This window comes from Hyla sarda, chromosome 8 (assembly GCF_029499605.1).
Source record: "Hyla sarda isolate aHylSar1 chromosome 8, aHylSar1.hap1, whole genome shotgun sequence".
NCBI lineage: Eukaryota > Metazoa > Chordata > Amphibia > Anura > Hylidae > Hyla > Hyla sarda.
The window spans coordinates 70,262,383-70,277,198 of NC_079196.1; the positions used below are offsets into that span (position 1 = coordinate 70,262,383).

General features: G+C 42.7%; 1 protein-coding gene across 1 annotated transcript in view; it reads left to right on the forward strand.

The window, feature by feature from the left end:
• MCM3AP (minichromosome maintenance complex component 3 associated protein) overlaps positions 1 to 14,816 on the forward strand; it is a 57,159-nt gene that overhangs the window by 15,135 nt on the left and 27,208 nt on the right. Inside the window, exons 6-12 of the mRNA XM_056536390.1 lie at positions 994 to 1,184; positions 1,279 to 1,418; positions 5,451 to 5,648; positions 7,865 to 8,133; positions 13,434 to 13,596; positions 14,153 to 14,313; positions 14,431 to 14,663. Of these exons, the coding sequence (XP_056392365.1) occupies positions 994 to 1,184; positions 1,279 to 1,418; positions 5,451 to 5,648; positions 7,865 to 8,133; positions 13,434 to 13,596; positions 14,153 to 14,313; positions 14,431 to 14,663 (1,355 nt within the window). The remainder of the gene's footprint in view (positions 1 to 993; positions 1,185 to 1,278; positions 1,419 to 5,450; positions 5,649 to 7,864; positions 8,134 to 13,433; positions 13,597 to 14,152; positions 14,314 to 14,430; positions 14,664 to 14,816) is intronic.

Consider the following 14,816-nt stretch of genomic DNA (forward strand, 5'->3'; position numbering starts at 1 on the left):
GTCATGCAAAAAAATAAGCCCTCATACTAGTCTGTGGATGAAAATATAAAAGAGTTATGATTTTTTGAAGGCGAGGAGGAAAAAACAAAAATGTAAAAATAAAATTGTCCTTAAGGCCCAAATGGGCTGAGTCCTTAAGGGGTTAAAGTATCCTGTCATTAAAGGGGTTATCCAGGAAAAACCTTTTTTTTAATATATCAACTGGCTCCAGAAAGTTAAACAGATTTGTAAATTACTTCTATTAAAAAATCTTAATCCTTTCAGTATTTATGAGCTTCTGAAGTTAAGGTTGTTCTTTTCTGCCTAAGTGATCTCTGATGACACGTGTCTCGGGAAACGCCCAGTTTAGAAGTAAATCCCCATAGCAAACCTCTTCTAAACTGGGCATTTCCCGAGACACGTGTCATCAGAGATTACTTAGACAGAAAAGAACAACGTTAACTTCAGAAGCTCATAAGTACTGAAAGGATTTAGATTTTTTAATAGAAGTAATTTACAAATCTGTTTAACTTTCTGAAGCCTGTTGATATATAAAAAAAAAGTTTTTTCCTGGAATACCCCTTTAATTCACAAAAAAGGCTGATGGTTTACTCTAACTCATTCAGATCCTGTCTGTTTGATTTACTTAGTTTCTTTTTTGCTTCTAAATGTCCTCTACTTCACTGCTCTGTCCCTTCAGCAGGCATGACTCTTACTCTCACATTGCATGTTGGAACATCCGCCCTCACTCCTCACAGCAGAGCTTGCAGTCAATGCAGGCTCTGGTCTAATTGAACATGCTCTCTCATTCCTCTGCACCCCTTTAGTAACAGGCGTACAACAGATTGGGACATGTTAGGGTGGACACGTCTTTAGGAAAGTTTTCTTTTACTTTCAAAACAGTGAAATATTTTATGCAAATAAATGTCACACTTGCCTATGTTTTATATATTTTATTAAGAATCATAGTTTGTGATGAGTGTCCATTTAAATGTTTGCTCTGTGTTTGATTAGATCTCCTCTTAAGAAGCCTATGTTTTCCAAGGCCCTTCAATTTAGCGCTGACAATATAGATGCCCCAGCACCTTCTTCTGACATCGCAGTGCCTCTGCCTCCTTCACTTCAACATCTTGTGGGAACTGTGGCTGAGACTTCAGAAGAGAAGTATCGTCTCTTAGACCAGAGGGACAAGATATTGAGACAAGGTATTCAGGAAGATCTGGTTTTTAATACCACAAATACAAATGGACTAGCTAATCAATTATATATTAACCATTAACCTTTCCTCTGTTTTTGCAGCTCGAGTTAAAAGAACAGGGTTAGATCAAGCCAAAGTGTTTGTAGGAACTTGCCCTGACATGTGCCCTGAAAAGGAGAGGTACATGAGGGATACTCGAAATCAACTTAGCATCTATGAGTTTCTCCCAGGAACTGACAAGGTAACTAGCTATCGCCTTCCATCTTCAACATATTTTGTGCATGTCATAGTATAGTCAAAATAATTGTCAGGCACTAGGCTAACCAGTTTCAGCTTGGTATCCATACAAGGCAGATTTCCATGCTCTGCATGGCTATTATATTTTTATTCTAGCTTTATTTATGATTTTATGCCTTTACATTTTATAACTAGTTTGTTCACTACACAGTCCAAGGTTCCTTTTCCTGGAAGGTTGTTCCCTATGCCTCCATTAATCTTACCCACTTCCTTAGGTGATTTTGGTCCCCAGAATTCTCTCTAGCTTCCCTGGGTTCTCTCCTGGCAGTATATCCTTATATAGTGGCTCTCCTGTCAAACTGTTGTCCAGGGCTGGCCCTTCCCACTTTGCTTGTCTAGACTTCTCCCTTCTAGCTGAAGTATATCTCACGTTACATTAATTTTAATGGAGTACGTGCTGTCTAGAGGTAGACGTCAAGTTCTCCTGACAGCTAGTCAGACCCCCCCTTTTTAATGACAGTGGGGGATGTTTTTGTTTTTTCAATTTTGCCCCAAAATATATATTGCTCGGTCAGCTCCATTGGGGCACACAAAGACCGTGGGTATATGCTGCTGCCACTAGGCAACAAAAGTAAGTCTGCTCCTCCCAGCAGGATATACCCTGCCTACAGACTCTGAGCTAATCAGTTTTAGCTTAGTGTCAGTAAGAGGCAGACACAGGTCTGGTCTTTTACTTTTTTATTTTTTAGTTCAGGGAAGTGTTTTTATTTTATTTTATTTTTCTCCTTTTTATTTCCCGCTTTTAGGTGAGGGTTCAGGAGCATAATAGCGCTCACTGTTCTCCCCCCCCCCCCCCCCATACGTGATGAAGGGGCACAGGCATCGATTTATGTACTATGTTATGTTTTTTTTTTTTTTTCTCCAAGACAGGGTGAGTATTTCCGTGTCTGACATGGTGGACAGTTTGGTTACAGCCATCAGAGACACCTTTCACCTAGAGGAACTCGGAACTTTGGACCCAGCTCTAGATGTTTCCCTCAATCGCTCCCCCGCCGCTTTCCTAAGGTATTCAGCTCTCATGCTGAATTTGACACCTTGCTGGAAACTGCATGAAAGCATCCAGATAAATGCTTCCAAGGGACTAAGAAGGTTCAGGCGCAGTTTCCCTTTGCCAAGGACCTTATTGCTAAATGGTTGAAACTGCCTGCTGTGGATCCTCCAGTTTCCTGTCTGTCATAATGGACTCCAAAATGACCTCCTTTAAGGATCCGGTGGACAAGATGATTGAGAATCTGACCAAGTTCGCCTTTGAGGTGGCGGGTTCATCCATGCTTCCTGCCTTCGCTTCTGCTTGGTTGTCAAAAGCCCTTTCTATTTGGGCTTCCCAGCTCTGCCAGGGCATTTTGTCTGGGGCCCCTTCGGAAGATTTGCAGATCTTGCACTACAACTCTCCATTGTTGGAGACTACTTGTGCTCTGCTTCCTTGCTGTCCACCCATTGTTCGGCTTTTGCCACAGGTAATCTGGTGGCGATTCGTCGCTCCATGTGGCTGAAGGCTTGGGACGCTGATGCCGCTTCTAAGAAGTCTCTCACGGAACTTCCTTTCTCCGGGACCCGGCTCTTCGGAAAACGCCTGGACAAAATTATCTCAGAGGCTATTGGAGGTATGAGCTCCTTACTGCTGCAGAACAAGTCCCGCTGTACCGATTCCTGCCGGAAGTCAACTTCCTTTTTGGTCTTCAGACCCTTCTCGCTCTGAGAGTGATCATCCGGGTTTCTCCCAGGGAGTGTTTTTCGGGCTTCTACTCAAATCTTTTTTTTTCGTCCCCCTTACCTGGACGATCTCCTGATCAAGGCTCCAACCAGGGACCAGAATCAGGAGAGTCTCCTTCTCACTCTTCAGACCTTGTCACTTTTTGGTTGGGTAATCAACCAGGGAAAGTCAAACCTGACTCCCACATTCGCTTCTGCATGGAAGTCATTGGTCGGATGGTGACCATGGAAGCCGTCCCCTTCGCCCAGTTTCATTATCACCCTCTTCAGCTGGCCATTCTGTCCCGGTGGGACAAATCTCCGGTTTCCCTCGATCGCAGGATTCTTCTTCCCCTCCTCCAGGATTCGCCAGTCCCTCCAGTGGTGGCTCCAGTCTCCCCTTCTTCGCCAGGGACGGTCCTTATTGACCCTTCACTGGCAGGTCATTACGACTGATGCCAGTCTCAGTGGTTGGGGGAGTCTTCCGGGATAGGATGGTCCAGTGCCGTTGGTCCCCTCAGAAAGCTCTTCTCCCCATCAACATTCTGGTACTCTGGGCAATTTACCTTTTGCCTCCTCCTCCATTGGGAGCGACTTCTCCAGAACCGTCCTGTTTGTGTCCAGTTGGACAACTCCACCGCTGTGGTGTATCTCAATTGCCAGGGTGGCACTCGCAGCCCCGCGGCAATGTCCGAGGTCTCCAGGATCCTGTACTGGGCGGAACTCTGAGTTCCCTCCATCTCGGCAATTCACATTCCGGGAGTGAACAATTGGGAGGCGGATTTTCTCAGCTGCTCCTCTGCCGACCCCGGCGAATGGTCTCTTCATCCGGAGGTGTTTGCGGAAATCTACAACCTCTGGGCGGGGCTCCAGACGTAGATCTCTTCGCTTCTTGCCACAACCAGAAAGTTCCTCGCTTCGTTGCAAAGTCCAGCGATCCTTCCTCTCCTTCCCAGGGTCCTGAGGAAGCTCAAAGCGTGGGGCGTCTTCGCCATTCTCGTGGCTCCGGACTGGCCCAGACGAGCGTGGTACGCCAACGTTGTTCGCCTAGTGGCCAACGTGCCACTGCGTCTCCCAGTGCGTCCCAACCTTCTCTCTCTGGGTCCCCTTTGCCACCCCAATTTACTGTTGCTCCATTTGATGGCTTGGCGGTTGAAACCGTGGTTCTGAGGGCCAGAGGGTTCACTCCCCAAGTGATCTGCACAATGATCAGGGCTCGTAAGCCCTCCTCTGCAAAGATTTATCACCCTACTTGGTGGTCTTACTTTCGCTAGTGTGAATCTCAATCATTCTCTCCAGTTGTTTTCTCCCTCATGCCCCGCCTTTCCTTTTTACAATCTGGACTGGAGCAACGCTTAGCCCTCAGTTCCCTTAAGGGTTCGGTGTCGGCTATTTCCATTCCCTTTCAGCGCTCCCTGGTGTCCAATCCTCACATTCGCACTTTTCTGCAAGGCTTAGCTCATGCGGCTCCGCCGTACAGATACCCTACTCCCCCGTGGGATCTGGATCTGGTGCTCAGTGTCTTACAAGGTGCTCCCTTTGACCCTCTCCGGGACGTTCCTATTCGCGTAATTTCCTGGAAGGTGGCCTTTCTCATTGCGGTCACTTCCATCCAGAGGGTTTCAGAGCTAGCAGCTCTCTCCTGCCATTCCCGCTATTTGGTCTTGCACCAGGACAAAGTCGTTTTCTGACCGATTCCCCCCCCCCCCCTTTTTTTGCCTATGGTGGTGTCCTCCGTCCTTCTGTCCTGCTCCTTCCCATCCCAGGGAGCGTTTACTTCACTGTCTTGACCTGGTTCACTTTGCTTGGGTTGCAAAGTGTTGCAAGGCGGCTGTGGCCCAACCTTCCTCCTGAGTTGCTTGGTTTCTTTCCCACCCTGGGGACTGCTTTGGTATGTCCCACGGTCTCTGTGTCCTTCAATGGATACTCCGAGTGGGAGATTTTCCGGTAAGCATAAAAAATCTTTTTTTGTTTTGCGGTACCTTCTGTGGTAAAATATGTGAAGTCATTACAAAGTACAATTTGTGGCACAAAAACAAGCCATCATATAGGTCTGTAGGTGGAAAATTTAAAGCATTATGGCTGTTAGGAGGAGGAAAAAACTTAAGTGCAAGAATTAAAAAATAGTGTTCTTTAAGGTGTTAAAGCAGGACATAGAACCAAGACTGCCTGCACCCGTTGGATTTTAACCAATGAAGTGTTTCTTGATCTCCTGTGTAATGCTTTATTATAGTGTGAAAACTGTTATGACACACTACTTGCATGTTCATTTTCCTTTTTTAAGCTGGACCATGCTGCTGCAGTAAAAGAGTACAGTCGATCTTCAGCAGATCAAGAGGAGCCCTTGCCTCATGAATTGCGTCCTGTACCAGTGCTATGTTTCACCATGGACTATCTGGTGACCCACATAATGGATCTGGGAGAGGACAATTACCGAGATTGGTATGACTTTGTCTGGAACCGAACTCGTGGAATTCGAAAGGTGAGAACTGTTTGACATAGTACATAGAGATACACATCTTATAATTTTATTTTTTTATTTAGAGATTTAAAGAGTGTTTGTTTTTAAAGACTACAATTACATACTTTCATCTCTGTGCAGCACGCTGAGTGTAGTGTCACGACCAACGCCCCTCGTGACATCACACCACCGCCCCTCAATACAAGTCTATGGTATTGGCCGTGACGTTACGTACCCACCGACTGCTTCAAGCATTCAGAGCGAAATGTTCCAAACGCTGGGGTAGCGGAGTACCCCTTTAAAACATTTACCTTTTTTGAACATAATAAAATATATACAAAGCTTTGTCTGTACAAGTGCAAAAGTGCATGTGACAAAAAGCACTGAACCAACACGTTTAAAGGTGTACTACGGTGGAATAAAAATTCTAAAATGAACTAGTGCTAGAAAGTTAAACAGATTTTGTAAATGACTTCTATTTCAAAATCTTAATCCCTCCAGTACTTACCAGCTGCTGTATGCTCCAGAGGAAGTTAGAATTGTTATTTCCAGTCTGACCAGAGTGCTCTCTGTTGACACCTCGGTCCACATCAGGAACTGTCCAGAGCAGGAGAAAATCCAGCAAGTCCTCGTAGCAAACCTCTCCTGCTCTGGACAGTTCCTGACATGGACAGAGGTGTCAGCAGAGAGCAATGTGGTCAGATAGAAAAGAACTATACAAATTCCTCTGGAGCATATAGCAGCTGATAAGTACTGGAAGGATTAAGATTTTTTAATAGAAGTAATTTAGAAATCACCAGTTGATTTAGAAAAAATCTTTTCCACCGGAGTACCCCTTAAAGACTATATTTTAAGGGGTACTATATTTTCTTCTTCGACTATGATTTAAGAGGGGCATGCATGCCTAATACACACTCACTGACTGTATAGAAACACCCATTACCTTATAATTGCACACATTATGAAAATTAGAGATGACCTGGAGTCTCCCCAAAAAAATTTAGGGCATCATTACAAAGCTTAGGGGGCCCTAATCACAAACTACTTTGGGGTTTATAGTTCCTCTGAATATTGAGGCAATCCATCAGAACTGCAGAAATAACTTAATGATAATAGGGGTTGTGTCATTTCACTGCCTATAGGAGGGTAGTGTGTTCTCAAGGATCTTTTGAGAAGCATAGCTGCCTGTACTAAGGACATTATGTAAAATCATGTTATGAGGGTATGGTGCACCATACCCAGATCTGCTGGAGATGCTACCCTCCCTACATTTTCCTCATTAAAATGCTTCTTTGCTGCTATTCCTAAGAGGCCATAACTGTACCATCTTCTAATTTGGATTTGATTCCTCTGCACAGTGGTGCAGCCTCTCGCCTAGAGCTTCTGTTCTTCTCCTCCTAAGTAATCACAGCTGTGCGGCTTATCTTTAGTCTTGTGCTTTTGCTCATGCACATACATGTAGCCCAGTGTTTCTCAAGTACCCCCAAGAGGCCATATTTTCTGGATGCCTGTGGTGATGCCTGATAATTATATCACCTGTGAAAGACTAAGGAAATCCAGACAACATGACCTGTGTGGGGTACTTGAGGACCGCACTTGGGAAACACTGATTTAAGCCCCCTTGTGTATTAAGTGCACATGCTCCCTTCTCAAAATGCTGTATGTAGCTCCTGTAAGTACATTTGGAGGAATTAGCACAGCAGAGGGAGCATTATATACAGCATCCTGAGCTGGAACTTGTGCACAGAAAACAAGAGTAAAAAACAGAGGAGTGGGCTGTTGGCCACAATTGAACAGCACAGCTGCCTTTACTTAGAAGGGAAGAGCGGTAGCTCTGACACTGCCGAGTACCGTACCACTGCAAACAAGGCTGAGGCATTGAGCAGGCATCACTTACACAAGGTAAGAAGCTGCACCACTCTGTCTAGGAATACTATCACCATTATAGGATTGCATAGTAATAGAATCTTAAGAATAGTAGCAAACAAGTTTATCATTTTTAATGAGGGAGGGTGGAATCTCCAGCAGCTCTAGGTATGGAGCACCATGCCCTGATCACATGTTTTTACATAATGTCACCTCAGAACAGGCAGCTGTGCTTTACACCAGATCCTTGTGAATACAAGCCCCCTGTACATGAAGTATTCACGCCCAGATATATCAAGGGCATGTTGTAAGGTGAGCCGACTTCTCTCATTTTAACTGAACTAGTGAAAATTACCTTTTATGTTTTTTAGGATATTACACAGCAGCACTTGTGTGATCCTCTTACTGTGTCCTTGATGGAAAAGTGTATGCGCTTTCACATTCACTGTGCCTATCAGCTTTGTGAGGAGCCAATGTCATCATTTGATCCAAAAATTAATAACGAGAATTTGACAAAGTGTTTACAAAGTCTAAAAGAGATGTATCAGGACCTACAAAATCGGGGAGAAATCTGTCCTTGTGAACCTGAGTTCAGGGGGTATAGTGTTCTACTCAATCTCAACAAAGGAGACATTCTCAGGTAAAATCTTAATAATTTTTTTTTGGATTAGATACTTTTTATTAGCATTTTGTAAAGTTTCATACAAACAAAAACAAACCACCCCTAAGCATCACTTCTTGATCCCTTGGAGACCATACTATAGGCAGCCATCTATATAGGGTGGACCTCTTACCACTCCATGCTCCTGGCTGTGATCTTTTTCTGTATTTTAGCCTCTAGGGGATACCTTGATGGCCTCTAGAGGCTGCACTGTAGCTGATGATCAGCAAGGAATGAGGAAAGGTAAGACTTCGGCAGGCTGTGTTCCCACATTGTGTTGGTTACTCCAGTGGGTGGTGAACTGGAACCCAAGTCACGCAAGGATAGTGCCCGGGAGCCAGTATTGTTACCAGGTCTGAATCATGTCAGATACACAACTCGCTAGGATGTCCGCTAGACAAATACCTGCCTGGAAAAAGATGGAGTGGATTTATATAGAGACTGTGGCACAAGTCTGCAAACCATGGTTAGATGTGATTGATGTCCTATCATGTAAGTTACACCAGGAGAAGAGAACTAGAGACTGAAAAACAAAATATACTGCCCAGAGGGGATGGGGGGGGGGGGGTATGAATCCCAGTCCCCAACAGCTAAGGCACCTGGCTGTTTAAAACTTGGCATTCAGAAAGTGAATGGAAGACCCCTTTTCGAGCTTTAGCATTTTTTTTTTCTAAAATATAAGTGCTGCTAAGGTGGGTTCTGAACTCACAATGCTGCCTCCTGAGTGTAACAGGTTGCTTACTAGGGTGAAAACCAGGATAAGTCATGCTGTTGCAGCTGGTGAATAATGAGGCCTGTTAAGCAGCTGTGCACAAACGAGAAGGTGTCAGTGGTCACAGTTTGTTTTTTTGTGCTTTCTGCCTACACCTAAAGGACTATCTAGGGAGAATAGTGTGCAGCACTACTGAAAGTACGGGCTCTGGGTAGGGAAACCTCCATGGCAGCGTGCCGCATGGAAAGAGATTAAAAATTGATGTGGCCTGGGTATGATCATGCTACATAATGGCCCTGATTTACTATTGCAAACCCAACATGTTTTATCGGGTTGTGTGCCAGAAATTCTGTCTGCACCAGAATTGAAAAAACCCTTGGTGGATTTGAGCTGAGGAAAGCCCGACAGATCAGAGCGTGTGTTTAAAAAATAAATGTAGGGAAAAGGGCAAAATGTAGAAAAACCTTAGCAAATCGAGTGGAAAAAAAATTGTAGGGAATTAAAATCCACAAAGAAAACTACACAACACTCTTAATAAATCAGGGCCAATATGTTGCATTAGACCAAGGCCACCTGGCGCTGGAGCACCCTGAAAGAGGGTTAAATGAGAGTAGGCATGGGGGGGGCAGAACTAAAGCCACAAGACATGAGAAGGGAGCCTGCATTATGGCCTTTGGAAGTAGTGGACGACATCCATCTATTAGCATGATCCTGCAGAGTAATAGAAGAAAAGCACAGAAGGAAAGGTTTGAGGGCTGGAGAAGATTGGACCTATAGGGAGCATGGCTAGAGGAAAATGTCAGAGGTGCCCTAAGGGGATGAAGGGACTCAGGGAAAGAGGTTCATACTTGCCCTCAACATCTGCTTTCTTTCTTTTTGCAAGCACAATACCTTACCTGCTAAGCACCAGCTTTGTCTGGCAGGGGCGAGGTGGCTGGTGCTCAGTCCGCAGAGGTGAGCAGGACAGCCAGGCTGAGACTGTTGCCAGAACATTAGAAGTCCTGCATATAAGCAAGAGAAGGAGGCATCTCATAGGACACACTAGGACACACAGCAAATAGCAGATTAAGGCAATGGGATTGAAGTGAGTTTATAACTCTGCAGCTAGACGTTGTTTTGACTCTTCTACGATAACACTACACTCCTGGTCTCTTAAGGCTTAAAAGATCTCTTCACAGAACTATATACATGTAGGGACATTCAGATTGCACTTGAGGAGGGTAGGGGTCTGAGCTGCCAAGAGATGATAGGTGATAATGTAATATTGTAGTTTGCAGGAAGTTACTCACACACGACGGACTGACCTGTCATTTTCTTGTTTTCAGATTGGGAATTATATGACCCAGCTGCAATTAAGAAATGTATGGATGCAGCTGAGCGGAAAAACAAATTGCACTGTAGGAATTGTCTGGGGAGTTAGTATTATGGGGGGCATTTACAAAGAGTGGTGTGAATTTTCAACAATTTGAGCCCAAATGTTGCTGTGAAAGTTGCAGACGTGTGCCAAATTTATCAAACGCACACGGACTTTGATGAATCACCACAGAACTGCTCTACTTTAGTCTGGTTAAATGTTGCAGAGAAGTGGTGGCCATGCAACAAATTTATCAAATGTCGCACTGACCTTAATCCAATTAACGCATAGAGTTCTATAGGGCAGGGTTGACTTGCCCTGTGATATCTTCGAAATCTTTCACAAAATGTTGCACATGATAAATCAGTGACCACTGCACAAAGTCCTCGAAATAACAACACTCCATGGTAATAACATTTAAACGTTCTAAATGAAATGTCTCAAAAAATGTAGCTCTGGGCCAGCCTGCATTTTTTCATGTGACAAATTTGGACGAAAAAAGCAGTCTAAATCTATATATATAAAACTCAATGTGTGTGTATGTTCCAGCATCACGTCCAAACGGCTAAAAATATTAACATGAAACTTGGCACACATGTTACTTATATGTCAACAACAAACATAGGATAGGTAATTTAACCCTTACTCACCCCCATTTGCCAGGGGCGGGGTTTATGTTTAAAGTCCCATACAAGTCTATGGGAAATATATGTTACTGCATGACTTCCAAACGGCTGGAGATATTTCCATAATACTTGGTCACATGTTACTTATATGTCCACTTAAAATATAGGACAGTTAATTTAACCCTTAACTATCCCCATTTGTGAGGGTCGGGGTTTTTGTTTAAAGTCCCATGCAAATCAATGGGAAATGTATGTTCCCACATAACTTCCGTACGGCTGTAGATATTTCAATACCTGGTACACATATTACGGGACGGGATAGGAGGTCGGGATATGGGGTTGGGATATGAAAACAATATATGAGGATGAGATATGAAGTCAAAAGCTTCCTCCTTTGTTTATTTTCCTCCCCAACAAGGATTAGGAAGGAAAAACCAGGCAACACCGGGTAGTCAGCTAGTGTGTGGTTTGATAAATTCCCCTCTGTATGTTCAACATAGTTGAGTGTTTCTTTATGGGGATGCTTTTAATGATTATATATTTGTTGTAAGCACACACACTCCTCACAGTATCTTAGTTTGATCAATTTTAAGGGGTTGTCCCAGCACGCCCTTTTGCTTTTTCCAGCCACCTCCTTCCTGTTTAAGGAGGCTGGAGGTGATCAAAAAGCTGGAAGCAGCGGAAGTGAGGAAGTTATGTAATTACATAATTTCCAATGACTTAAATGTGGCTTACGCAAATTACATAAACGGCGTAGCTCATAGAGCTACGCTGTTTGCACAACTTCCATTAATGGAACAAGTAAGTGGGGGGTTATAAAAACTGCATAACATCCCAACCTTAGCTGCTTCCAGCTTTTCTGACCACCTCTTTCTGACACAAACACAGGCAGAAGATGGCTGAAAAAAGAAAGCAAGACGACAAGCTGGGGCAACCCCTTTTAAACTAAATGTCAATGTTTTACCAACCAGATGTGAAATAGCATTTTTTTTTAAATTTTATTTTTTTTATTTTTAGAATTCATAGTTTACTAAAAACTGCTGTCCTCCTCCTGCCATGTCAAAAAGAAAATGTTAATATGATAAAAATGTTAGATGGGGTTGTTCCATTTTGAACCAGTTGATTTAAAGTATATAAAAAGTTGTGCATCTTTTTGCATCTCTTTTACTGATTGTGAATTATCAAAACTTTTGGAGAGGAAAAGTTGACCAGTTGCCTAAAGCAACCAATCAGATTTTTTGCTTATTTTTTTTATTTATTTTTTTATTTTAAAGGCCTCTGAGAAATCGCCCCAAAGGGGGACAGTTATGAAAGCATTTAGTATTTTTTTTTTGCTTAAAATTGTCGCAAAAAAAGTCGCAACCACTAATTTTTGTTTGACTTTTTGATTGTGCAGTGCCCTAAAAAAAAAAAAAAAAAAAAAACTTGCCTACCAAAGCAAAAAGTGCTTTTTGACTTGCGTTGGTCAAAGATTTTATCAAGTGTGAAAGTTGCAAAAAAGTCACATAGCAGGAAAAAACTAAAATTTGCTTATGTGCAACCAGTTGATAAATAAGTCACACGTAAGCAAAACAATTGTAAGGAAAAAATAACTATAAAAAAAGGAATACATAAGCAAACATTGATAAATGTCCCCCATAGTCTCAGGCTGCACCCATCATAGCTAAAACCTCTCAGCATTTCTACTGGATCAATCTTGTCACAGCTTGCTTGGGTGTAGTTATAAATACGTAGTGGTATTGGTTGTCAGGAGGTCATGTCATCCCTTCCCATTCCTGACTATATTCCTCTTAAGTTACAACAGTCATTGCTTCTTGTCAGTTGTTGTAACTTTAAATATGATTAATGTGTATTTTTTGTAATGTGTGTTTGTGTTAGTAATGTGTGATTGTGTGTAAGCAATATACATATGTTTGTACCATATAGTAGTACTGTGTTTTATGTATGGTATAGCAGCACTTTGTATGTGTGCTGTAAGTTACATTACTGTATACCTTGGGGAACACATTTAAAGGGGTGCTCTGGGGAAGTTTAAGAAAAAGAAAAATGCCCCAAAGCCACCATAATACCTGGTCTGTGTCCCCTGTAGTTATCGACGTGATATTGCCAGCTCCTGTGGCCCCTGTTGTCTGCTAAATATTTTTCCTTGCTTGCAGCCCAGACTAAAACTCCCAGCAGTCAGTGCTGCTTTGTGTAATGGTTGCCAGCCAGTTGCTCTTACTATCTTTGTGCAACGCTTGGTGTTTTGTCTTCTAGGATGATGGGGGTTAGTCTCACTGAGGGGTTTGCACAGAGACCAGCAGGATGAGATTGTGATGCCTTTCTCTTACTCCCTGCATGTAAGTGACAGCTGAAAGAGGGAAACTGCTCCTATATAGCTAATGAATGATATTTAGACAAATAGGTTGGTGAGAGGGAAAGGATGGGCTATGGGTTTAGTTCCCCGGAGTACCCCTTTAACTTCATGTTGTGTGTGAGGCTGTACATGTTTGGGAAATGTTACTGAACTGGCTAAGTTGTGCATTAGGATTTTCCTACTTGTTCAACATGTGACAGTGCTAAAAGTAACCACTTTTTTTTTCTTTAGAGAAGTGCAACAGTTTCCGGAGTCTGTTCGGAACTCAGAAGAAGTGAAGTTTGCTGTCCAAGTTTTTGCAGCACTAAATAGTACCAACTTTATCCGGTTCTTCAGGCTTGTTCGTTCTGCTTCTTACCTTAACAGTTGCATATTACACTGTTATTTTCCCCAGGTAATAGATTTATTTTCGATTCAGTCAGTACTTTTAAAGGGGTACTCCAGTGAAAAACGATTTCTTTTTTTTAAATCAATTGGTGCCAGAACGTTAAACAGATTTGTAAATGACTTCTATTTAAAAATCTTAATTCTTCCAGTACTTCCCAGCTGCTGTATGCTCCACAGAAAGATCTTTTGTTTTTAAATGTCTTTTTTTGTCTCACCACAGTGCTCTCTGCTGACACCTGTCTGTCTCAGGAACTGTCCGGAGCAGGAGAGGTTTGCTATGGGGATTTGCTCCTACTTTGGGCAGTTCTTGAGACAGACAGAGGTGTCAGCAGAGAGCAACTGTGGTCAGACAGAAACGAAATTTAAAAAGAAAAGAACTTCCTCTGGAGCATACAGCTGCTGATAAGTACTAGAACGATTAAGATTTTTAAATAGAAGTAATTTACAAATCTGTTTAAAGTTCTGGCACCATTTGATATAAAAAAAGTTAAAAAATTTCACCGGAGTACCCCTTTAACTTATTGTGGGCGCAGTTTAATTCCCTATCCTTTTATTTCTCTTAGATACGAAGAGATGCATTAAGAGCTTTGAATGTAGCATACACAACTAGTTACCAGAGACCCACCTCATTCCCTCTTGAGAACATGGTCCGTCTCTTGTTTTTCCAAGATGCAGAAGAAGCTACAGATTTCCTTACGGCTTATGGCTTAAGTGTGAGTGAAAGGTAAGCATGTCTCCGAGTGACAGCCTTTCTGAAAAGGTCTTAGAAGATCAGAAACATTTTTTGTAATGGTACCTTATACTTACGGTTTTGTTTTTTTGTTTTTGTTACCTTTTAAAGTTTTGTAGAGCTGAACCGTGCTGCATACACTGAGCCAATGGTTCCATTGCAGCCAAAGAAGTGCTCATATATAAGTCTCAAGCGCCAAAGGTCTGTTGGAGAGGTGGTGAATGGAGCTCCACTCCCTCAATTCTCTTCTCATATGCCTGTCTGCAGCTTCGATGCCCAAAATAAATATACTGGAAGTAGCAGCATTTATGAGCCAGGACTTAGAGCTTTACCAGAGCCAACAGGTTAGTAATACAAGATGAATAAATGTTGTTGTATGTTCCTGGGTTGACTTTCATAAGGTAGTATAGTTGTAAATAATTTTTATCATTTACTGCAGAGCCATTCTACTAATGGATATAGTGAATTCTCTGTGATTTTTAGTTTAAATGTTTTTT